Below are 23,704 nucleotides of genomic sequence, written 5' to 3' on the forward strand. Positions count from 1 at the left end.
TCCTTTTTCCTCTTACTCTACAGCTTCTAACAATAGCTAACACTTACACAGAGAGAGCTTACCATGTGCTAGGCATGTTGAAAATGCTGTAACATTTATGAATCTATTTAATCCTTAAACAATATTTAGAATTAGGTTCTAGCAGTATCACTTTTTACAGTGGTGAGAAGTGGGGTCCAGGGAGGAGATAAATTAACATGTTCAAAGTCACACAGCTGGTGAGTGAGGTTGCCAACATTTAATGCTGGGTAGCTGGGGTCCAGCATCTGGGCTTTTCTTGTTCTACATTCTTTGCTCAATAAGATATAAATGGACTACTTTTTCGATATTCCTTCTAGGTTGAGGCATATACATCAAGAAATATGCCTTGTGGGTAGCCTGGGTGGCTCAGCGGTTTAGCGCCGGCTTCGGCCCAGGGCATGATCCTGGAGACCTGGGATCAAGTCCTGTGTTGGGCTTTCTGCATGGAGTCTGCTTCTCCCTCTCCCTGTGTCTCTGCCTCTCTCTCCCTCTCTCTCACTATGTGTCTCTCATGACTAAATAAATAAAAATGTTTTTTTAAAAAAAGAAATATGCTTTGTGAGATGTGATGTTAAACACTTGAGATCAGGTCTAAAAAAAGGCAGCTGAGTCAATTGTTAATGTAACTTGGCTATTTTGAACCCTTGTCCATGGTATCATTGGAACCCAACACTGGAAGGAGAAAGAAACTGTGGAACCGGTCTGTCTGTCACAACTTCACAGGAAAAGGAGCTATTCATTCCTTCCATGTTAGCCTGTGCTGTCAGGGAGGGCCACCATACATGGAGGTCATTAAGACATGAGCTCCATCCCCTGTCCACTCAGTTTTACTCTTCCCCTTCATAAGTTATATAGCCTCTGCAGGCCAAATCAGACTTTAAAAGGCATTATCATGATTAACCTGAATCTAAAGAAATATAAAATACAATGAAATTGAATATTGAAGTTGTTTCATTTTCTAGGCCAAAATTTGCAAGCCTGATGCCTTTTGGTCTTCCCTGCAATTGGCTAAGGTAAACACGCATATCTATCTCATTCAATGTGCCTTAGAAGTGATTTTTCTTTAACAAGACTTTGTGTGTGTGTGTGTGTGTGTGTGTGTGTGTGTGTGTGTGTGTGTGTAGAACTAAAATCATCCAGTATTGTTATGGTGCTAGGGCTGTGCTGAAAGCAATTTTGCATATCCCTTCCACATTGTTCACTAAAATTCACTTTGACAAGCTTTTGGGATAATCAAGGAGAAAAAACCAAAGGGAGGTGTTTTTAAAAAGCCAATAGAATAGAAGGTGAGTTACAGCCCAGGTCTGAGAGCCCCTGGATTAGCCAAGTGAAGACTGAGAGCTTTAGCCTTGTCCCACTCCTGGAAGTGACTTTGATGCTACGTTTTGTCTGAAGTTACAACATCTTATCTCTCCTCTGTTCTAGTTCTCCTTTCCTATCATTTCCATGTTTCTTATTGTTCTTCATTTTATTTCTTAAAATATTTTAAGATATAACTTTTCTATGGTAAGTGAAACTTAAATTAACCCCAAAACTTATATGAAGTAACCACTAACTAATTCCCTTTCATTTAAGAAAATTTAATATTGTAGCCCGTCTCTACCTCTACATTACATATGCTGATTTATAACGGTATACCTCTGGGCTTCCTTCCATGTTCTGGTTTGATAGCCCATGGCTTGCAAATTGTCTTTTTGGTGTAAGCACAATAAACTTTTACTAATAATACTTCAGGGGAAAAAGCTTTTCTGAAAAAAAAAAAAAGCGCGAGGCAAGGCAGTTGATGTTTGCCTCATGTTGTTTTGCAAATGGGCCATGTATGCAAGTAGAAGGTAAGGAGAGTCTGAAGAGAAGTAAACCATTCTAAGATTGCTAGATGACAGTTTTCATAAGCAAGGGAACTTATGAGGCATGTCTTGGGTGGCTGCAAGATGAGTAAATCCCCGCACCTGCCTGTCAAATCTCGGAAGTTTATACAGAGGTCCTGACTAGGTTCAGCCAAGTACACCAGGCAGATGGTCAACACCACATTTCTATCTCAAGGCTGTATCCCTAGGGCAGCTTCTGGGAGTGGGAAAGGCAAGTGGAATACACATTTCCAGGACACGGGAGGGGGTGGGGGCCTCCAATTACGTGGGTCCAGCTCGCAGGTCAACCAGCGGTCACGTCTTTTTGATGACCTCTTCCAACACCTCAAATTCATAAAATGGCTCTTAGGGGATATGGAATATAACAGATATAAGTCAAAGTCCTGCTCACAAAAAGCAATAAGTACTCTGTAAACCAAGGGAATATATTTTTACTTTTACAACTTGAAGCTTTATTAGGGATCTCGTATTCATGGCTCATGGACAAGTGAGAGCTGCCATGATTTTGTGAAATGATTATCAATCAGGAAGTATAGACAGGCTCAGATAGAAGAGACCAAACCATCCTATCACTTGGCGCATCTGACCAGATGCTGGGATTCACACTCTGAACAACATAACTGAAATGTTTGTATCAGGCTGATGGGATTTTAGGTAGTTTTTCTTTATTTTCCAATATTTTAAAATTTTGGCTCTTACAATGAAGAAAATAATTGGAATCAAAGAAAAATAAATGTCTCCTCAGCAGAATGGAGCAACAAACTGTCATAATGCTATTTCATCAGACCCATGGAGTGTTCCTATTAAAGAACCATCAGCCGTGACACATGTAACTTTCCTTGTAATCATGCAATCTTTGGCTTGTTTGGGATGAATATAGGCAAAATTTTATAACATCCCATCACAGAAAAAGAGAAGGCACCCTCTAAGCAATCAATGGTCTTTCCACAGAAATTCCTTCATATTTGTACTTCTCTGTCTCAAGAGTGAAAACCAACCCAAACCATCACCATCAACAATAAATAAGTGGATTAGACTTGCAAACACTTCACTGATGTTCTTTTCTTCCTTCTTCTACCCTCTTATAGGCTTGTTCTTCATCTACACCCCTAACAAGACTTTCTTTCACTTCCTGTCCTCCTTGTGGGCCTCAATGGTCAACTTTTCTCTAAGTGTCAAGACCTCACTCATGCAGTCTTCTTTCTGTCAGGAAACAAAGGCTGCTCAACACTTCAAAACTCACTGCAGTAGAAATGCTTCCTAAACCTGTTCCTCCGGGCCTGATCCCTTCCTTTGTATGTGTTTCTACAGGCACATTGAGATGCCCCACCAGCACCTCAGATTTAAACAAAAATCACTCTAGTACATTCCAACCACCTCCCCATCCACCGAGACCCTTTGTGTGACATTCAAGGCCCCACCATCCCACTCTGCTTTCCTCTCTCTGCTTCCCAGCAAGATCCATAGGTCCAGCAACACTGACCCATGAGACAAACTGGGAATGAGAAAAAGCTGGAATCAGACCCCAACTCCTCTGCATGCATGCCCTGTGATCTGAGGATGGCCCTGTGGCTGCTCTGAACCTCAGTTTGTTTATCTGTCAAATGTGAACGAAAATGATAGAACCCACCCATCGAGGTACTGGGATAATGACACATGAGAACACGGGAGAAACGCCTGGCAAACACCTGGCACTGAGCAGGACTCTATAACCAGTAGCTACGATGATTATTGATAAGCATTGAATGCCTCCTCTGTTCACAGCTCTGTTCTGCTGGAAATGTTATATTCTGCTTCATGGTCTTTGATCGCAAAGTAGAGAAGGCCTGTTTCTTACCTCTGTGGCAAATTCAGTCTCCAATTCTTTCTTGCTGGGACTTTGTAAGCGCCTGGGCCGAGTGGTGGGGATTTCCTGCAGCAACGTGCTTTCTGCTTTGGACTGCAAAGTCAGAGGATTACTGCTGGGTAGTGTCAGTGATGCCACAAAAAGCTCATTCACCATCTTGGTAGAAAATAATCAATAAAAACTATATGCTGCACTTCTTCTAGAGAAGAGCAAGTGAAATGGTTAAGAAAAACGACATTGAATACTTCTCGAGCATAATTTTCCACCTGTGCCAATGTTAAATACTATATTAACATTTAAAACAAGAAAAACAAATTTAATGGCATTTGAATCCATGCAGTTTTGAGCAAACAGAGCATTCTAGACGAGATCTGAAGAGCTGCAATCAGTACTGAGCAAAATATTCATGTGGTTTTTCCTCACCCTTGCAGCTTGTAATTTCTCCCTCATGCGTTCCCTCATGGAAAATTCTGCAAAGCCTGTCCTGGAAGCTGAAGGAATTGGAGGTAAGCCTAAGAAAACACAGGAAAGTTACTTTAAAACAACATTTTTTTTTTTCCAAAGGGAAGATTAGATTAAAAAATAACATGAGAATGTAATTTTGTTTTGCAAATTTAGAACTTTACATAAGCAAACATGAGATAATGCTGACAACTGTCCATTTGACGTAATAAGTGCATGTCTTGGCTTTTTTGCAATTGACGGGGAGAACCTGGGTCCTGCCAGGAGTGCCCAATGACTTAACCAAGAATGAAACGAATGACATTCGACTATTCAAGGCACAGATACTCCAATTCAAGTACCATTGGGAAGAGACTTTCAAATTTGTTGAATGGAGAAACAGGCTTTTAGGTGAAGGGGTGGCTAATGAGTTCAGGGTTCAGCTTTCAACAGTGATGATCACTTCAATCAGAGAAACCTTCCTACAGGCTCAAGCCATTGCCATAGGCTAAATAAATCATAGACACAGCATGTATTTTTGAACATGTTATTAAATATATATGTAAATCTCATGAACTGTTGTGAAGCTAGTAGGTGCTGGGCACTAGGATATACGCTTTGAATGTATCCCTGCAGGGAGGACACAGGTGTTACTACCACCAGGGATCTTGAAGATCAAGACTCTGAGGCCCCTGGAGTAAGTGACTGGCTCTCCGATTGCATACCTGGGATGTGGAATATTCGAGACTGTTCCTGTTTCTCTTATTCCTAATGCTCTAAACCAAAGTATCAGGGAACAGAATGTTACTATGCTTGGAGCAGAAGGGCTGAAATGGTGTGGAGTAGGATGTAAACTGGCTGGAGGAGTTTGGGATCGAATTATGGGGAGCCTCTGATGTTACACTGAGGAACCTAGAACATATTCTCCAAGCAGTGGGGGAGTCCTGAGATTGCAGGTAAGAGGTGGGTGGGTGGAGAGAAGAAGGCACCAGAGACCCCAGCTCGGATGTCCCCGTGAGTCAGTGGGAGCAACCACACAGAGGCCACAAGGAGGGAAGGATAACAGGACCCAGTGACCAGGGGGAGGTCATGCGGTTCTCACAGCAGCACATCTTCCCAGCACTTGTTAGGTGTATAGGTCCTCAGGCCAGGTCCAGACCTACTGACCCAGAGGCTGGAGGTGCAACCTAGAAATCTGTGTGTGTGTATGGGAGGACCCCTGCTTTAGAGAAAGAAGGAGGAAGTGCTGATGGCTGAGCTTTGACTTATTGACACTCATGGGCCTTATTTGGCAACAAGATGCCTCTGAGGTGCTGGCAGGATGTGAAAACGTGTGCTTGTCCAGCACCAGGGGCTCAGGAGCTCTGGGCGAGGCCCAGGCGTAGGGGTAAAGACTAAGGAAGCATGTATGCCTTGGCGGCTGTTGGCATCTCAAGAAAGTTTTTTCCTAGGCAGAGCATGCAGGAAGAACTGTTTCTGACACCTGTGGCCATCAGCACTGTACATGGGAGAAAGGCCGGCAAGTGCAAGAAAAGGCAAGAGAAGATATTCTATTGGACGAAGGAACAGCAGTGGGAAGAAGGAGAAGGAGAGATGGCCAGCAAAGGCCTCTGCTAGCAACAGGTTTGCAGCTCCCTCAACGCCAGCTTCATGCAGAAGAGATGAGGGTCACGGGTTTCAAGGCTTATTTCTGCACCCTGGCACTCAGTTTCTTTGGTTGTGTGATAGAAAGACAGAAAATTCTACTTCCATCAGGCTCCAAACATGGCACTCATTCAGTGCCTGTAAGGAGGCAGGAAATAGTTTCAGTAAAGATTGTGGTCTTGCATGTGTGTGTTGAGGTTCAAGTTCTTTAAGAGAATCTCTGTCAGTGCAATGAAATGGCCTTTGACCATCTTTTTAAACTCGTTTAAAAAAAATGATCAAGCCGTTCCTTTCCATTTTCAAGATCATGTAAACATAGTAAATCATACCCGTTATTATGTATACTTAGGGTCCCAAGACTTTTCCTGTATGGCATTGGCCACATTTTGAACTTACATATTTGTGTGATTATTTGGTTAATACCTGTTCCCTTCCCCAGATTCCGTGGTCCCCAGCCACACAGGGCAGGTACAGGGCAAGTGTCAGTAAGCGTGTGTGACTCCCTGATCAGATAATGAAAGGGCTTCTGGACTGGGGCTTGCCAATCCCGTTCTCCTGCTGGCCACCCACCTTGCTCCTGCCCCCAAAAGAAGGATGTTTATAGTCAACAATAAGTGTCTTTAAACACAAAAATGCACCTTGTTTATTTACTTCCCCTACTAAAAAAAAAGCCAGTTTTTCAAGTTTACTTAAAATAGCTGCCATCTAAATGTAGCTCACTAGAATAATTTTATATGTTAGTTTTTAAAAGAGAGACAAGATATTCTATTAAACATTCTCTCTTCTGAATGAAGAAAATGAAGTGACTTCTCTAGGATTAGTTTTAAAAACTGTGAAAGATTTTGAAATGGTAAAAAGTAGTTCTTGCTTGATGTTTTAGAGTCCATGCTGGTGAAAGACATTTCAAGGGTATACAGATTTCTGAATCAGATTTGCACAAGCTTGGTGGGGGGGTCACTTTCCCAGCTAGAATGTGACCCACTGGAGAGCAAAGACCTTGTTGGTGACCTTCGTACCTGGCACTTAGTAGCACTTAATCAGAGAAAGGAAAACATACAAGAGGGAACGGAGGGAGAACATGCAAACAAAATAAAATGTAATTCTCATTTGGGTGAAACCAGATGATGATGACAACAGTTTTTTCAAGATAACATGATGAACCATGTGTACTAACTCCCTTTAACAGAATAACTGATAGAGATGAAGTGCTTTCCTTTTTATCTAGTAGAATACAGCGGTGTTTCCTTAAACGACTAGAACTAAAATAACCCTCCTAAGACATTTTTCCCCCTAATTCATTGTCAGTGACTCCACTACCTTGCTAATCTGCTCTGCGATCCCAAACTGCGTCTATTTTTCCTGCCCTGGGGATTGGAACGGACTTGCCAAACCAGAAGAAGGGTGTGACCTCACATTTACATTTACAGAGGCTCTTTGACACAGCTGAGCGAACCTGGCATGAGTAAAGTTTCCGCGGCATCAAATGCAAAGAGTGTGATGAAAATAATTATAAAAATTATGAAAGACTTGATTTGGAGGCATGCAAGAACTTGCAGATAATGCGAGTGTTGCAAGACATTCCGTTAAACATCAGTTGGTATGAAATACGGATTTCCTTGGCAAGATGGCCTTTCTCAGGCAGTAGGATGATGTCCTCACCATGCTGCTCTGGCTTCTCAGGAAACCCATGCATCCCGAGGCTTCATCAGCCTCAGGTTGGCATGCTTCCAGATCTTCTCTGCTCTGTCTCCTTTACCCTATCACTCATGTTCACTGTACCCCACCTCTCTGTCCTTACAGGCTTCACGAAACGGTGGACACTTTCCGTTTTTCTCTTAACCACTTCTATTAAACCTGAACCCTCAGGAAACACAACCACCTTCTTGGAAGATAGGCACTGCATTTTGAAGTAATGCTATAATCTTCTCATCTGTCCCCAAGTCGATGGGATTTTGTTTTGATGGAGAAGTTTCTACAGTTCTTCCTCCACAGTCCGGAGGTCCTACCCACGTCCCCTTACTGGTGTCAAGAGATCCCCATCCTTCTTGCAAGGTGTTGTTCTGTGACTCTCACTGCTGAGACCTGAGCTCTCTGTCTATCATGGGGTATACCAGGACTTGGCAAGGACTTGACATAAAATCAGAAATAGGGTATTTTGGTTTGGATTTGAATTGGTATTATCTGGATTCACACGGATTGTAGAACAGGTGAGCAAGATGATGATTGGGTAGTGACCTTGTCTTCTACCCGCCCGGTCTAGCTAAAGAATATACTTCTAGGGCAGCCCCGGTGGCTCAGCAGTTTAGTGCCGCCTTCATCCCAGGGCGTGATCCTGGAGACCGGGGATCGAGTCCCGCATCAGGCTCCCTACATGGAGCCTGCTTCTCCCTCTGCCTATGTCTCTCTCTCTTTCATGAATAAATAAATAAATAAAATCTTAAAAAAAAAGAATATACTTCTAGATGTTTTAATTTTATTTATTTTACTTGTTATGATGAATAAATATTTACCAAATCCTGTAGCACCTTTATGTTTTCATCAATTGGGCACTATTGATAATTGTCAAGATCTTTTTTTTTTGTATATTTTTTTATTGGAGTTCGATTTGTCAACATATAGCATAACACCCAGTGCTCATCCCATTCAGTGCCCCCCTCTGTGCCCGTCACCCAGTCACCCCATCCCCCCCGCCCACCTCCCCTTCCACTACCCCTTGTTCATTTCCCAGAGTTAGGAGTCTCTCATGTTCTATCAATACAATAATATTATTGTAATCATAGAACAATAAAAATTTAGTTTGTTAATATGGTGAGTAATAAAAGGTTTTGGCGTAGAAATAGGTTACTTAAAATTCTTGGAGCAGGAAGTGGAATGAAGGAGTTCAAGATGAAAAAGGAACGGTGTCAAATTTTCAACTGTTCAGGGAGAGCTTGTTTCTGATTTTTGAAGGAGATAACAGCGCTCGTCAAAGCAGTTTAGATTCTTTGGGATAATTTTAAGAGTGATATAACATTTTTATTTTAAAGCATAAATATTTGTTTTATATATTTATATTTTATTAATATCTGTATATTTATGTCATCAATAAAATATTTAATTTTTTTATGACAACTTACATAGAGCATAGTTCTTATAGGCACAGTGGACGAAAGGGTGGGGAGAACACTGCCTGACCTGTTTTTAATGCCTGCCTCTTTCCTCCAAATAGATAATCTGTCCTTTCCCATTACAAAATTCCTGGATAGAGTGTAAATATGGAGTTGGGGGGTAGGGAGAGCATGGGACAGAAGTCAGCTCAATCTTAGTAGAAATCTGGAGGGGAACAGGGCAAGTACTTGAAAGGCTTGGGAGGAAAAATATGATGAGTTGGACAATCTGTTCGACTGTCCTCAACATTGAACAACTTCATATGGATGTAAGAAAATGGAGGGTGCTGTCAGCCACTGTCAGCCCTCTAGGAACACAGGGTGTCCTTGGCTGTCAGGCAGGAAAACCTGCCACAAGGAAAGGGCTTCGGGTTATGATGGTGGTTGTCACTAGGATGTAAGGAGGTGGGTGATTATTTTCTTGTCTTTCCTTCTCCTGATTTTCTAATTTTTATCAAGCAGAGTAGTATCGCTTGTCAAAATCTTACTACATAAAATGAGAGTCAAAATAAACTTGCAAACAGTAGGCTCTGCCCTGGGTTTTAAGCCTCAGTGCTGCTGGTGGATCACGTCTGCTGATGGGTCTGGAGGGATTTCCATGGTCATGTTCTCCTCTGTTTCTTTATTTCATGGTCTCATTTATACCACATTTTACATTAACTGAAAACATGGGACCCTTATCTTGGTGCGAGTCTCCTTTTCCCCCAGGGGTGCTTTGAACCCTGGATCTGGCTCTGCGCACTGCCCCTTCCTGCATCTCTGTGTGTCAGCACACCTCACAAGCTTGGGGATTGTTTAGGGCTAAATGCTTCTGTTTCCCCCAGAATTCATATGTTGAAGCTCTCCACACCATCCATGATGATGGTATCTGGATGAAGCCTATGGGATCCTGAGGGTGGGGCTCCCAGGATGGGATGCAATAGTGCCTCCCCACCTTTGTGAAGATTTTATTTATTTATTCATGAGAGATGCACAGAGAGAGAGACATGCAGAGACATAGGTAGAGGGAGAAGCAGGCTCCTCATAGGGAGCCCGATGTGGACTTGATCCCAGACCTCAGGATCATGCTCTGAGCCGAAGGTAGATGCTCAACCGCTAAGGCACCCAGGCATCTCGCATTAGTGTCCTTCGAAGAAAAGAAAGCCCAGAACCATGGCTCTCTGTCTTTCCACCATGTGAGGATACTGTGAGAAGGTAGCCACCTGCTAGCCAGAAGAGAACCAGGAACTGAATGAATCTGAGCTTTGATCTTGGAATCCCCAGCCTCCAGAACTGTGAGAAATATCTGCTGTCCGAGCCACCGTCTATGGTATTTCATTACTGCATCTGGAGCTCACTCGGACAGGGATCATCAGCTTGCGCAAGACTAGGCCTGGCCAGCCCAGCCTTCTGTCCCTATACTCCAGGTGGTGGGATAGGGTGAGGGGGATTCAGACAGGGCTGAGATTCTATAAGGCAGCTTCATAGATATTTTCCCATGAAAATTCTGCTTGGGTAGAGTGGAGAAAAAAGAGTAAACCTCATTCACAAGGGCCAGGGACTGCAAGAGAGATGCCAGGGTAACCGACCAGTCTCAGAACAATCTTTGTGAATTTCCAAGAGGGGAAATGACACGTAAGGCTTCTGAACTTGGAGTATTCTTGCAGGCCTCAGCGCTGCTGATAGATCACATTTGCTGATGGGTCTGGAGGGATTTCTGTGGTCATGTTCTCCTTCTCTGCTTCTCCTTCTCTGAATCTCTGTCAGGTTACTAGCATTCTCTAAAACCTGATTTTGGACATGCTAGATTAGAGAATCTCTTCTCCAGTTTTCAAACATTCAACCAACAAATATGTATTGAGCACCTATTATGTGTACAAGGCACCAAGGATAGAACAGTGAAAAAAAATGAACAAATCCTCATCTTTGTGGAGTGTGTTTTCTGGCACAAATAGAAAGAGCACAAACAGGCAGTATATTTAATATGTCTGACGGTAATAGGTGATATGAAAACAAATAAAACAGGATCCGGGATAAGGAGTGCCAGGAGGCGGGGTGTACTGCAGTTTTAAGTAGAGTTGGCCAAGCAAAGGCTTCAAGCTGACTTTGGAACAAGTGAAGGAAATGAGAGATCGAGCCACATGGATGGCTTGGGGATGAGCATTTTATAGTAATACCTGGTGCAAAGACCTCTTAGAGCCATACCTAATGCAGGCTCAGAGCAGAAAGGGGAAACATAAAGGGCAGGAGATGGAATACCAGGGTATCAGGCCATAGAGATAAGGGGGAGACAAACAGTGTAAGTCATCCTACAAAATGTGGCTGAAGCTCTGAGTCAGGTGAGAACCACCAGAGGACTGGAAGAGAGGAGTGACATGACCTTATTTTCCTAAAACCACTCTGGCTGCTAGGGTGAGAACAGAAACCAGGGCATCAGCTGGGATGCTGTATGACACTCCAGATGGGAGGCGAAGGTGGCTTGGATCGGGATAAGAGTGGGTGTACGTAGTGAGAAATAGGTGTATTTGAGGTCTATTCTGAAGATAGAGCAAACAGGACTTATAGGAACTTATGAATGGGGACAGATAAAGACAGGAGTTAGGGATGACCCAAACAACAGAAGAAATGAAACGTGTGTTTAGTGAGATGAAAAGACTATAGGACAAACAGGTTGGGGGGAGGAGATTAGGAGTTCAGCTTCAGTAGAGTGAAATTTGAGTTGTCTCAGGATAGAACACAGACCTAACTAAATGTAAAAGCGAACAGCATAAAACTTATAGAAGAAAATATAGGAGAAAAATTTCATGAACTTGGGTTAGGCAAAGACTTTTTCAATATAATCCTCAAAGCACAATCCATAATAGAAAAAACGTGATACACTTGACTTCATCAAGAATGAAAGATTTTTGTACTTCAAAAGATATGATTAAGAAAATGAGAAGATAAGACATTTACTCAGAAAAAAGATCTATGAATTATTGATCTGATTAAGTACTTGTATCCAGAATATAGAGAACCCTTACAACTCTGAGGATGAAGAACCCAGCTAATAATGAGCGAGCATTTAAGCAGATATTTTACTAAGATGATACACAAATGACTAATAAGTGTATGAAATAAACACTCACTATCATTAATCATTAGGGAAATACAAATTAAAAGCACACCAAGATACCATTACACACCTTATAAAGACCATAATTAAATACTGGTAATACCCAGTGTAGACAGTTCTCACATACGGTCGGTGGGAGAGTAAACTGACATATTGGTTTTGTAAAACAGATTGGTAGTTTCTTAACGAGTTAAATACAAATTTGTCATATGACCCAGAAATCCTACTACTTCTCAAAAAAAAAAAAAAAAAGAAAGAAAGAAAGAAAAAGAAAACAGATATCCATGCAAAGACATGCTGCCAATGTGTTTAGCAGCATTATTCATAATAGCCCCAAGCTGGAAATAATCCAAATGTCCATCAACAGGTGAATGAAAAAGTAAAATGTGGTATAACCTTATGATGGAATACAATTCAGGATAAAAAGGACCAAAATGTGGATAGATGCTACAATATCTATGAATCCCCAAAAAACATAATGCTAAGTGAAGTGAAAGAAGCCGGACACAAAACACTACATATTGTATGATTATGTTTACAGGAAATGTCTAGAAAAGGCATATTTGTAAGGATATAAAACAAATCAGTGTTTGTCTGAGGCTGGGGAGGGAGTCGGGATTAACCATATATAGGCACAGAGGAACTTTCTGGAGTGATGAAATATTTTAAAACTGGACTGTGGTGATGGTTGTACAAATCTATACATTTAGCAAAAATGTAAGTATACATTAAATTGTATACTCACTTTGGGCAAATTTTATGATACACAAATTATACTGCAATAAGGCTTGTAAAAATATGAGTTACCCCATTAGACACACAAACATAGATACTAGTAGAAGGCTGCCATTTAGTCTGAAAGAGCTCTGGACTTGGAGGTAACAATTTGGGACTGGCCAGTCTTACATATGATATGTATGTGTTAGAATTTCAAGTCCTGAGATGACCAAGAGAATGAGTATTGATGAAGAACCAGAGGGCCAGGGCCCTGAGCCTGGGCGCTCCGACATCTGGAGGCTGGGGGCATATCAGAACCAGCAAGGAAAGAGGGACAGCCAGCCAGGGAGAGGACGGGAAGAGAGGATTGCTGGAAGCCAAGTGTAAAGGGAGGAGGTGGTGCTGGGCTCCACCAAACGCTGCTGAAAGTCAGTTAGGCAGAGACTGGCAGGTGACCAGTGAATGGAGCAAACAGGCAATTCACTGGCTGCCTCCCCAAGAGCAGCGCCGCTAGGGAGTGGGGATGGGAGTTAGATTGGAGTGGGTTCAGGGATGCCTGGGAGGCTCAGTGGCTGAACATCTGCCTTTGGCTCAGGGTGTGATCCCAGGATCCTTGGATTGAGTCCTGCATCAGGATCCCTGCAGGGAGCCTACTTCTCCCTCTGCCTATGTCTCTGCCTCTCTCTGTCTCTCATGAATAAATAAAATCTTAAAAAAAAAGATTGGAGTAGGTTCAAGACTGGAGATGAACACGGGGGTAGATGATTCGGGAGCAAAGTTGCTTAAAGCAGTCTGCTGGAAAACGCCTTTCCTGATCGCTAATCATAATGATGGGTGTATTTCGTACTTGTGCTCTTTCATGATATAGTCAGTGAGGTGTGGACACAAAAGACAGAGGAAACAGATTTCCCAGGGAAAGGCAAGACAGGACAGGGTCAACTGGTTAGGCCTGGCTAGTTTGAATGATTCTGGGGAGCTCAAAGCTATAGCGGTGGCTCTAGTGGCCTGGTACCTGACCCTGGGATGATGCAGGCAGAGAACTATTGCTTCCTGGGGCCGTACCTGCCAGAAAGAGTTGGGCTGGGACTGGTCAGCGTGCATTTCAAAGGCGCACTTCACTCTGAGCCCTTTGCCATCTCTAAAGAATTGGCTTGAATCTCTTCAACCCAGAAAGGTTATTTCCCCCCCTAAGATGTCAAATATCATAACATGCAGAAAGAAAATGAGAGAATACAATGTACTCTTTATTCATTCTTGTTTTAAAGCTTTAATTTAGTCCCCTTGGTACCGCGTAAGGTAGCGATGGCCAGGGCTGGTGAACTTTTTGACCTTTCCTTACATTCCCCAGCATGCTCTGACTAGAATGTCTTTCCCTCCTCCAGCTGCCAGACTCCAAGGTAACTTCCAAGACCCAGCTTTTATTGGGCAGGTCTCCTTGTGTTCCATATTGTCCTTTGTGACATTTCTTTCCTGGGTCAGTCTCTCCAGTGCTTGATGATTTTAAAAAAGCATGCCTAAAACGAAGCTCTATTTCCTTACGTTTGCATCAGATTTCACTAGATTCCCAACTTTCCTTTCCACCAATACTAAGAAATTGGCTCTGAAATGATGCTTTAATCAGAGAAACTAACACGAATGAATGGAAAACAGATGTCACTAATGAAGAAATTTATGTTCATAAGAAACTACTTAACATTTGATAGTTACTCCCTCAAGAGATGGTGCAAGTTGGAATCATGGGGGAAATGTGTGTACTTTTTTTCTAGATGTTTATTTGATTTGGAACTAGTGCCTGTTCAGTGAAATGCTTTCTTTATTTGGAATGTCATGACTATATGTATGTTTGAATAGAAAATTAGGAGCCAAAGCTTTCACTGCATGATTTATGCTGCTGTTAATCAGGGAGGTGGCACCTCTGAGCATGCGCCCTGGGGCAGTGGGGGAGGCCATATAATCAGTGCGCTGGTATCTGAGTATCTGAATACAGTTTGACTTTCATGACCCTTGGCCACCTGAAGGAATGCTATAGTGTAGAGAGGGTGGTAGGCTCAAGGTGGGGAGTTGGGGTGCTAGCACCAAAGGGGAGACTAGACCCATGAGAGATTTGGAAAGTAAATGTCAAAGACCCATGTCCAGGAGAGCAGTCCTGGTTGGAAGGATGTGGTGGGCATGGTAAATGAGCATACCTAAACCAGGGCATGGCTTTGCATAAAAAGCGGAGAGACTGGCTTGAGACATCTGTTCACTCAGCAAGCATAATTGAGTGCCATCTGGGTACGAGCCCTGTGCTAAGCAGACCTGAAAGTCAGTGTCTACCCTCAAGAATTTCTAGTCCAGCAGAGAGGGGAGGCTGTCTACCAGAAAAGATGACACTCACATTGGCAGGAGCCTTGAAGCACAGAGAAGGTCTACTCAGCCCACACTGGGGCATAAGGGAAACTTTCCAAAGGAGGTGGTGTATATAGGAGGTCAGTAGCGAGCCTAAGTTGAACCAATAAACAAAACCCCCAAATAGAGAAGGGGTTAGTTTAGGTAGGGAGAATAAGGTAAGAAATCCACCCAAGTGACAGAAAAAGATGAGGCAAAACCAGAGTGACAATCTCGGGAAGCCTCTATGCCCCATGGGAGGAGTCCCTGGGGACCTGGGAGTCACCGTGGACAGTGTTGGTTGCAGGATTGTTACTGCACCTTCCATGGACAACTGCAAACCCTTAGCTTTAAAGACTAGTTGGGGTTGGGATTTGTGTCAAATGATGCCACAGCGAGGCAATTAAGAGCACAGAGGTCCCCTGACTGGAATTTGAATCCTGGCTCCACCACCTCTAGCTGGTGGTTCTTTCTGCACGCAGTTTCCTAGCCTATGAAACAATGCAGATGAGATGATCATGCTGTGCTGAGAATTACATGATGTAATGCACGTAGCAACTTTAGTGCTCAAGAAAGGTAATTATTTTTGTTAGTTCTTTGGCAACAAGTTCTTCTTTTGGCTGGAGGAGACGACTATGTATGTGCTAGCCCCTCTGCAGGTGCTTTCTGTGTATTGTCTGATTTCATTGTCCTAACTGCTGCATTACATCCAGGATTTTATGATCCCCATGTTATAAATGACACTCCAGTGGCTTGGGAAGATTGGAGTTCTTGCTCAAGGTCCCATGACTGAAATTAGTAATGAGTAGCAGTGAATCTGATTTCAGTTTCTATAGGCTTCAAGGAACATTTGCTGGCTTATAATGTTTATTTCTCTTAATATCTTGACAACATAATGGGATGTGGGCAAAGGAATAGAATGAGGAATCTTGGTAGAAATCATATCAGAAAGCTTGCTACCTGGCTCTGAATGTGCTCTGAAGTTCTCAGAGTTCAAGATTGCCAAATTTTATCATCTATGTACTCTACCATCTATCCATCTACCCGTCTATCCGTCTATCTTTCTATCTACCTATCATCTATCTATTTTGGCTAGGTGGTACGTGGGATGCCTCAAGTAAACCACTAGATGCTTAGGGAAGAAAATAAAATGGAATTATGTGAGCTTAAAAAGTCCCATAGTGTTGTCAATATAAACTGTCTCGTTGGGGCCAGGGAAACCACTGAAGCTGAGGTTTCGCCTAGGGAAATGTAAACAGTATTTATAAATTGGTCATGAGAGAGAGCTTCATGATCTACTTACACAAAGTATTAGTGGAGCCTAGGTTGGGGGGGTTGCCAGGATTGTTTCAACATATCAAAATCAATCAGTGTGATATACCTCAGTAACAGAACAAAGGACAAAAAAAAAAAAAAAACAACGCATAATCATCCCAACTGATACAGAAAAAGCATTTGACAAGATTCAACATTCTTTTATCATTAAAAATTCAACAAAATACGGATAGAAGGCAACTACCTCAACTTAATAGAGGCCACATTGAAAGCCCACAACTAACATCATGCTCAGTGGTGAACAACTGGAAGTGCCTCTTTTAAGATCAGGAGCAAGGCAAGGATGCCTCCCCTCACCACTTCTATTCAACACAGCACTGGAAATCCTAGCCAGAGCAGTTAGGTAAGTGCTATAGACTAAATGTCTCCCCAAAATCTTATAACTTAATCCCCAGTGTAATGCTTTTTGGAATAGAGGCCTCTGGGAGGTAGTTAGCTCATGAAGGTTCCACTCTCATGAATGGAATTAGTGCCCTTTTAAAAAAGATCCTAGAGAGCTCCCTTGCACCTTCTACCATGTGAGGACACAGCAAGAGGATAGCCATCTGTGAACCAGGAAGTGGGCCCTCCTTACCAGATATCAAATCTGCCAGTGCCTTGATCTTGAACTTCCCAGACTCCAGAACTATAAGAAATAAATTTCTGTTCTTTATAAGTCACCCAGGCTATGGTATTTGTTATAGCAGCCCAGACATACTAGAACATCAAGAAAAAAGCTACAAAAGGCATCCTAATTGGAAAGGAAGATGAAAAACTGTTTGCAAATGACATGGTCTTACATATATAAAACCCTGAAGATTTTATACAAAAACACTGTTCAGCTAAGTTGCAAGGTATAAAATTGACATGCAAAAATAAGTTGTGTTTCTATATCCTAACAGCAAAAAATCTAAAAAGGAAACTAAGAAAACAATTCCATTTAGAATAGCATGAAAAAGAATGAAATATTTAGGAATAAGCTTCACCAAGAAGGCAAAACACTTGTACACACTGGGAACCAAAAAACATTGTCAAAAGAAATGAAAGACACAAATAAATGGAAAGAGAGTTCATGTTCATGAATTGGAAAACTTAATATTGTTAAAATGTCAGTACTACCCAGGGTGATCTACAGATTTAATGCAACCCCTATCAAAATTCTACTGGCATTTTTTCCCACAGGAATAGAGGAATTCATCCTTAATTCATATGAAGTATCAAAGGACCCTGAAATAGCCAAAACAATTTTGAAAAAGAACGGAGTAAGAGGTCTCATGCTTCCTGACTTCAAAACATATTATAAAGCTACAGTAATCAAAACAGTGTGGTGCTGGCATAAAGACAGACATATAGACCAATGGAGTGGATAGAGAACCCAGAAATAAACCCTTGCATATATGGTCAAATTTTCTTCAGAAAGGGTGCCAAGGCACGCAATGGGGGAAAGGACCATCCCCTCAATAAACAGTGTTGGGAAACTGGCAATTCATATGCAAAAGAGTGAACTTGGACCCTAACCTTACATTATATAAAATAAAACTCAAAGTGGATTAAAGACCTAAATGCAAGACCTAAAATTATAAAACTCCTTGTAGAAAACATAGAGGAAATAATTCATGACATTGAATCTGGCAATGATTTATGAGGTATGTCACCAAAAGCACAGGCAATGAAAGCAAAGGAAAAAAATGGGACTATCTCCAACGTAAAAGCTTTTGTGCATCCAAGGACATAATCAGTGGAGCAGAAATGCCAACTGTGGAATGGGAGACGATATTTGCAAATCATGTATCTGAAAAGAGTTACTATAAAGAATACATAAAGCATGCCTGTAGCTCAATAACAACCACCAAAACAAATAACTTGATCAGAAAATGGAAAAGGACAGATATTTCTCCCAAGTATGATACACAAAAGGTCAACAAGCACACGAATAGATGCTCAACGTCACTAGTTGTTAGAGAAATGCAAATCAAAACCACAATGAGAGATGAGCTCACACCCACTAAGATGACTAGTGTAGAAACAAAACAAACAAAATAACCTAACCTTCCTAACCAAAATAACCTTCTCCACATCGGTAAGGATGTGGAGAAACTGGAAACTTGGTGCAATGTTGGTGAGAATACAAAATGACACACCCACTATGCAAAAAGTATGCCGGTTTCTCAAGAAATTAAGCATAGAACTACCATATGAACCAGCAGTCTCACTTCTTGCCATATATCCAAAAGAACTGAACACAGGAGCCTTGAAGATATATTTGCACATTCATGTTGATAGTGATGTTATTCCCAATAGCCAAGAGGTAGTAGCAACTCAAATATCTGCAAAGGATGAATGTATCAGCAGGATATGACATATACATACAATGAAATGCTATTCATCTTGAAAAAGGAATGAATTCCTGTCACATGCTACAATGTGGACGAACCTTGAGGACATGATTCTGAGTGAAATAATCACAAAGACAAATACTGTATGGTTTTACTTACACAAGGTACTGAAAATAGTCAAATTCATTGCAACAGAAAGGAGAATGGAATTGCCAAGGGCTGAAGGAAGGAGAAATGGAGAATTAGTGTTTAATGGGTAGAGAGCTTGTGATTTGCAAGATGAAAGAATTCCAGAGATCTGTTGCACAATATATGTGAATATAGTTAACTCCACTGCAGTGTACATTTAAAAGTGATTGAGACAGCAAACTTTGTGTGTGTGTGTGTGTGTGTGTGTGTGCTTTACTACCATTAAAAATAAAAATATAGGGGCGTTTGGGTTGCTAAGTCAGTTAAGTGTCTGGCTCTTGATTTTGGCTCAGGTTGTAATCTCAGGGTTGTGAGACTGAGTCCCTGGGCAGACTCTGTGCTCAGTGCGGAACCTGCCTGAGATTTTCTCTTAAATTTTCCCTCTGTCCCTTCTATCTATGTATCTATGTATCTATCTATCCTCTATCTATAGATAGATACCATATATCTTCTGGCAAAGACAAATAGAGAGTAAAAGGATAGTTTTTTAAAAAAAGATATTTATTTATTTATTTATTTATTTATTTATTTATTTATTTATTTGAGAGAGAAAGCACAAGCAGGGGGATGGGCAGAGGGAGGAAGCAGACTCCCTGTTGAGCAGGAAACTTGATATGGGGCTTGATCTCTGGACCCTGGGATCATGACCTGAGCCAAAGGCAGATGTTTAACTGACCGAGCCACCCAGACACCCCAGAAAAACGATACTTAAAACAAACATGGCAAAATCTTGTAATCCTTGAATCTGGTGCTGGGCATATGATGTTTACTGGGTTTTCTTTTTTTAAAGTAAGCTCTACACCCAACGTGGGCCTCAGACTCACAACCCTGAGATCAAGAGTCGCATGCTCTATCAACTGAGCCAGCTAGATGTCCTGAAACTGGATTTTATTTAATTCTGCGCACATTCAAATTTTCATACTGAAAAATGGAAGCCCCGGTGGGTATTACATGTAGGATCTTAAGGACTTGGCACTTGCCTTGGTGACATCTGATTTACTTTGAGAATATCAGAAGCTATTTTGATAACCAGACACATAAAGCCTTAATAGATGGGCTAAAGAATCATGAACAGAGGAAATAAATTTGTATTTCCTGTTTTGCTTGGAAAACATAATAAAAAGGATCAAGAAGAAAATGTGCCTGAGTGATGAAAACTCTCCCCAAAGAGCAGTCAGCCTCCTTGAACTCACCGGAGAGCTGTGTGGCCCCAGTCCATGTTCCTGCAGCCTAGCAGCGCAAGGGCTGTGCGACGGAGTGGAAGGTGCTCTCTGATCACTGGGCCCGTGTGGTTTCACTGTCACCTCCTCAATCAGCTGATTCTCCCACAAGCCTAAAAACCTGAGTGGGCAGGGCTGAGGCTCTGGGCTGTTACGCCCCAGCAGAGTTGTCCAACAAATGTCACGGGGCCCCCACCCTGGACCAAGTATTGCTCTAGGCACTGGGGTTAGGGTTGGCCATGACCGGAGAAGGCTGTCCTGCTCCCAGGGACAGTCAGCAAACAGTTACCAGAGCGCGCCAGGGGGCGATGTGTGCTCTAGAGCAAAACAGAACCAGGAGGACTAGGGGAGAAGGTGAGAAGGTGCTCTTTCGACAGATGGTCAGCAAAACCCCGCCCCCCCCCCCCCCAGACTCCTTCATCCATCTCCACTTGAGATCCAGCAGGCGATTCGAACTTTGCAAGTCCTTCCCCAGTTTTACCCCAAACCCACTCTTTCTGCCATCTGCCCCTCTCTGTAAATGGCAACTCGGTTTTCCCAGTTGCTCAAATTATAAAGCTGGCATCATCCTTCCTGCTTTCTTTTTTTTTTTTTTTTTTTTTAAGATTTTATTTATTTATTCATGAGAGACACACAGAGAGAGGGAGAGGCAGAGACACAGGCAGAGGGAGAAGCAGGCTCCATGCAGGGAGGCCGATGTGGGACTTGATCCTGGGTTTCCAGGATCAGGCCCTGGGCCAAAGGCACTAAACCACTGAGGCACCTGGGCTGCCCAATTTTTAAAAGTCTTATTATTGGCCAAACCTCTCTGACATCTTTTCCCTTGATTTAAAAATAACTACTTGTGACACCTGAGTGGCTCAGTGGTTGGGTGTTTGCCTTCAGCTCAGGTCATGATCCTGGGATCCGGGGATCGAGTACCGCATCGGGCTCCCTGCATGGAGCCGGCTTCTACCTCTGTTTCCACCTTTCTCTCTCATTGTGTCTCTCATGAATAAAATAAAATCTTTAAAAAAATAAAAATAAAAATAACTACTTAATGCGGCACCTGGATGGCTCAGTTGGTTGAGTGTTTGACTCTTAATTTCAGCTCAGGTCATGATCTCAGGGTTGTGGGATTAAGCCCCGTGTTGGGCTCTGCACTAGGCCTGGGGTCTGCTGGAGATTCTCTCCCTCTCCGCCTCACACACACTCTTTCTCTCAATAAATAAATAAATAAATCTTAAAAAAAATAAAAATAACTAATTAAATATTCAATAGTTGTGCTATGGATTGAATTGTGTCTTCTGTAGAATTCATATGTTGAAGCCGCAACCCCTAATGTGACTGTATTCGGAGAGAGGACCTCTGTCTGAGGAGGTGATGGATATTTAATGGGGTTATATAGTGGGACCCTGATAAATAGGATTCCTGTCCTTACAAGCAGGGATATCCAAGTGAGCACACAGGGAGAGAGGCCTCGCTGGAAACCCACCACCCTGGCACTCTGATCTTGAACTTCTCGTTTCCAGAATTATGAGAACATAAACGTCTACTGTTTGAGCCTCCCAGTCTGCGGTATTTTGTTGTGGCAGCCTGGGCTAAGACAAGTTGTAATCTTCAGTAATGAATATTTTTGAGCATTTTGAAAAGGAAGTAACTGTATGGCATGAAGTTTGGTTCTGTTTTCCTAATCTGTAACAGTCCTATGATATCATCTCTCGTAGATGGGAACCACATTTTTCTTAGGGTTGGACTTCAGATGAGTTTGCTTCCAAAGCCCTCTGGTTTCCAATAGTTACTTTATTTCCCAGCCCTGCTACAGGGAAATAGGGTTACAATTGTGTCATGATTACTTAACTGAAAAGTGTCACACACCTTCTCCTCTTGTCTAATTCACTTTTCATGAAAAGCAACAAGGAAGGGATAATCCTTTTCCCAACAGCTGAGCTGCTAATGAATGATGTCCTCTGTCATGGAGGTTCTTGGAAGAGGGAAGAGTGTGCATGTGTGTGTGTGTGTGGGGGGGGTGCTGGGTAATTGCAGGAGTCCTCAAGGGCCAAGACCACTGGGACCCTCACAAGATCCCTCATATCTTGCAATGTCTGAATCAAGCCCCACATCTTGGACATGCGTGGCTTCTTAATCATTCACGCTCCCTTGAATTCCTACGATTTGATCACCTGTACTATTTCTATTTCAGGTAGCACTTCCAAACTTATGTGGTTATATAACTATGTCCCGGAGCTATGTGTCCTGTCTCCTAGACAGATGCTAACAGAATCATCCAGAGTTGAGGTGACGTGGGTGGAGGGGTGGTGGCCGCGAGTGAGAAATAATGCCCCTTAAAAATCCGCATATGGCTCTGTGCTGATCACAGTAGGCAATTAATTCATTAATACTGGTTGAACTCAGTGAGGGGGACACTTACTCCGTGGGCCTCGACGGCTCATCATGCTCAGGGGGCGAGTGTCAGAATCTTCCTGCACAGGCTCCTGCTGGCCGCCCAGGTGGGGATTTTCAGACACCATCTCCTCGGGGCCAGCGGTGGGCAGCTGTGGGCAGAGGGTCAGAGGCTGTTACTCCCTGGGCTTCGGTTGACTCAGATCCTCTCTGGGGATGGGATGCGTCACTCAGCGAGGGGACAGGCCTCAATACTCTTCAGATCTAGATAACTGTGGTCCCGTCACCAGTGCCAGAAACACTGTGCCAACCCTGAGTTTGTCTAATAGGGTTCTTGCGAAATTACTGAGGCATCCCCACGTAAAATAGTTTCACAAAGTCTTCCCTGGGTACTTCAGGACAAAGAATAGCCTCCGGTTCCTTCCCCTGCTCCTCGAGGAGGGGAGGCTGGTGAGCAGAGGTGGCAGCGGAGGCCAAGGCTGAGCGATGGCCTTTGGGGCCAAAGACTTGCCTTCTGAGCTCAGATGAACCGTGGGACTCTGGGCAAGTTACTTAACTTCCTAGCTTCCTTCCTTCTCCATCCGTAAAAGAAGGGAGTGTGCAAGGGGGACACTGAGTCGCGTGCTCCTTTGTGTCAGGACTCGTGCAAAGCGCAGACATTGTGATTTAAATGAATGTCCTGGGGGTGGATCCGGGGCTGCGACTTAGAAAAAACAAACAAACACATTCCCCCAAATTCCATTCTGAAGTGCTGCTGGGGCTCGGAAACGCTACTCTGGAGCCCCCCAAAGTGCTCCTGCTCCGAGGTCTGCAGTCGGGCTCCTGCACGGTTCGAGCCAGGAGACACTGCCCACTATATGGTCTCCTCCCCGTTCCTGTCTCCTGTCCCACCCAGGGTCCCAGCCCCGAGCCTGTCACCTCCTGTCACCTCTGCGCGCTGTGCCTGTGGCCCTTGAGCTAAGGACTTGCACTCTTTCCAGAAGTGCTGGGTGCCCCTGCCCCAGCTGCAAAGCCTCCGGGGGGACCTGCAGGAAGGGGCTAGGTCCCCCTGAGTGGCCGGCGGTGCCCCCCTCGCCCTGGTCCTCCCTGGGCCGCTCCATGCCGGCTGCTGGACACCCA

At 43.1% G+C, this 23,704-nt stretch overlaps 1 protein-coding gene across 6 annotated transcripts in view; it reads right to left on the reverse strand.

Moving 5' to 3' along the window:
• The window catches only part of CC2D2A (coiled-coil and C2 domain containing 2A), a 136,389-nt gene that overhangs the window by 103,020 nt on the left and 9,665 nt on the right, over positions 1-23,704 (reverse strand). For all 6 annotated transcript variants that reach the window (XM_025998462.2, XM_025998472.2, XM_072737754.1 and 3 more), the window contains 3 exons: positions 22,614-22,737; positions 4,159-4,247; positions 3,727-3,828 (listed from right to left, as the gene is read on the reverse strand). In XM_025998462.2, coding sequence (XP_025854247.2) covers positions 3,727-3,828; positions 4,159-4,247; positions 22,614-22,737 — 315 coding nt within the window. The remainder of the gene's footprint in view (positions 1-3,726; positions 3,829-4,158; positions 4,248-22,613; positions 22,738-23,704) is intronic.

This window comes from Vulpes vulpes, chromosome 14 (genome assembly GCF_048418805.1).
Source record: "Vulpes vulpes isolate BD-2025 chromosome 14, VulVul3, whole genome shotgun sequence".
Lineage (NCBI taxonomy): Eukaryota > Metazoa > Chordata > Mammalia > Carnivora > Canidae > Vulpes > Vulpes vulpes.